Source organism: Camellia sinensis, chromosome 15 (assembly GCF_055761805.1).
Source record: "Camellia sinensis isolate YWXY chromosome 15, ASM5576180v1, whole genome shotgun sequence".
Taxonomy (NCBI): domain Eukaryota; kingdom Viridiplantae; phylum Streptophyta; class Magnoliopsida; order Ericales; family Theaceae; genus Camellia; species Camellia sinensis.
Window position 1 is genome coordinate 10,023,820 of NC_138975.1, and position 1,968 is coordinate 10,025,787.

A 1,968-nucleotide genomic window follows, 5' to 3' on the forward strand; every position below is an offset into this window, starting at 1 on the left:
AAAATAGCCAAAAAAACCAAAAAGCCAAAAAGCCAACCCACTTCCCAAACGGAGGCTTAATCTTCTTAAAAAAATACCACTAAATGAACGACTCAGATAATAAGATTGAATTAGAAATTAGGGCATAACACTTGTGGTTAAGAAGAGCACAAGAGATGGACCACATGGCTCTCAAGCAAAAGCCAAACAAGCAGCTGGTTTTTCCGCTCAATGGCCCTGTTTGGCGAGTGGGATTTAGGTTTTTTTTTTGGTTAAAATTTATAAAATAATAAAATAAATTAAAATAATTAATAAGATAAAATATCACATTAAATTCATAATTATTCTATTTTTTCTCTCATAAATATCACATCCTATTATAAAAAAATTCAATCATATTTTCAAACACAAAAAATTAATTTTACTAAAATAACTAAAAATTAAAATAACTTATTAAAATAATAAATTTTCCAAAAGTGGCCAATGTATATCCTGCTGGCAGCTGGTATCTAAAATAGTAGGCCCCACAACTCCTCCCTCTTAAATTTCCCATTTTACCCCTCCCTCCCCACATTTATATACAAACACACCCTTCCCTCCTTCTTCGTCCATCCCTAACTCTCTCTCTCTCTCTCTCTCTCTCTCTCTCCAAAACCCTCTCTCTCTAAGACTCTCTCTCTCTCTCTCTCTCTCTCTCTCTCTCTCTCTCTCTCTGCGTTCAAAATCTGAGCAATGAAGGTAGCGAAGCTAACGAAGCTCAAATCAGCACTGAAGAAATGGCCTTCCTTCACCAAGCTCGATCGCACCATTAGCTCTTCCACCTCCGTAACAGCCACAGACGACGGCGCCGCCACCGCCGCCGGAAACCTCCACCCCGTCTACGTCGGAAAATCTCGCCGGCTGTACCTCGTGAGTACCGAAGTCATTGATCACCCTCTGTTCCAAGTCCTGGTCGACAAATCGAACGGCTCTGATGGGATCACCGTCGCATGTGAAGTCGTGCTCTTCGATCACTTACTTTGGATGTTGGAGAATGCTGGCGCAGACGTGGCTTCGGTGGACGAGCTCGTAGAGTTCTATAGCTACTGATCATGATGATTCTTCTATTGGGCTGGTTGTGTGGGTGATTATAATCCTCTGTAGTCAGGTTTATATGAAATTGTAAATGTTGGAGGTAGTTATGATGAGCGGTGATGATGAAGTTGAGGGAAGATGTAGATTAGATCAGCGTTGGAAGATTTAGACGGTGAGGATTTAAGCTCACTATGGCGGATGATTAAATGTGTCAGGAATTAGTTATTTGATTACCTATTGTGAAGATCAATGCGTCTGATTATGGCTTCTTTTTCTTTTCATTTGTTAGTTTATTGATTTTTTTTCAATGGAAATTTTTTAAAAAATATAATGAGTACGTTTGGTTTGAGTTTTCTGGATTAAATTTTATGAAAATTGATTTTTTTAGTTTTTGTGTTTTTTTATTTTTAGTGAATATTTTTTAAATTTTAAATATTTTTTTTTATTTTTTTAGATGCACCTTACTTAGATGTATATAAAAAGTAAAAAAATTTATGAAAAAATATTTTAAAAAATTAATAAATATATAAAAATACAAAAAATGTACTAAATTCTTATTTTTTTTTTTATTTTTGGTATTTAGTGAATTTTGAAAGATTTTTTTAATAATTTTTTTACTTTTTAGGTGTATTTTATGTTAGGTGTGTCTAAAAAGCAAAAAAGTTGCTTAAAATATTAAAAAAATTCAGTAAAAATAAAAAAATACGAAAAATAAGAAAGTAGAATTTTCTAAAAAATATTTTTTAAAAAGTGGAAACAAGCAAGTTAATGGTTTGCATGATGGAGGGTCTAGCTTTTCTCCAGTTTGTGATCTGACTGGAGGGTGTTGTTAAACTTGTAGGGGTCCATTACGGTCTCATTTCGATAATTTGAATATTTTATCGGATCAGATTTTTGTCAATCGTTTATTTTTTT

General features: G+C 33.8%; 1 protein-coding gene across 1 annotated transcript; it reads left to right on the top strand.

Annotated features, from left to right (window-relative positions):
* Nucleotides 1-711: 711 nt before the first annotated feature.
* On the top strand, nt 712-1,068 carry LOC114269433 (SAUR-like auxin-responsive protein family). Its single transcript, XM_028210746.2, has one exon. The coding sequence runs from the start codon at nt 712-714 to the stop codon at nt 1,066-1,068; it is 357 nt and encodes a 118-aa protein (XP_028066547.1).
* Nucleotides 1,069-1,968: the final 900 nt, after the last annotated feature.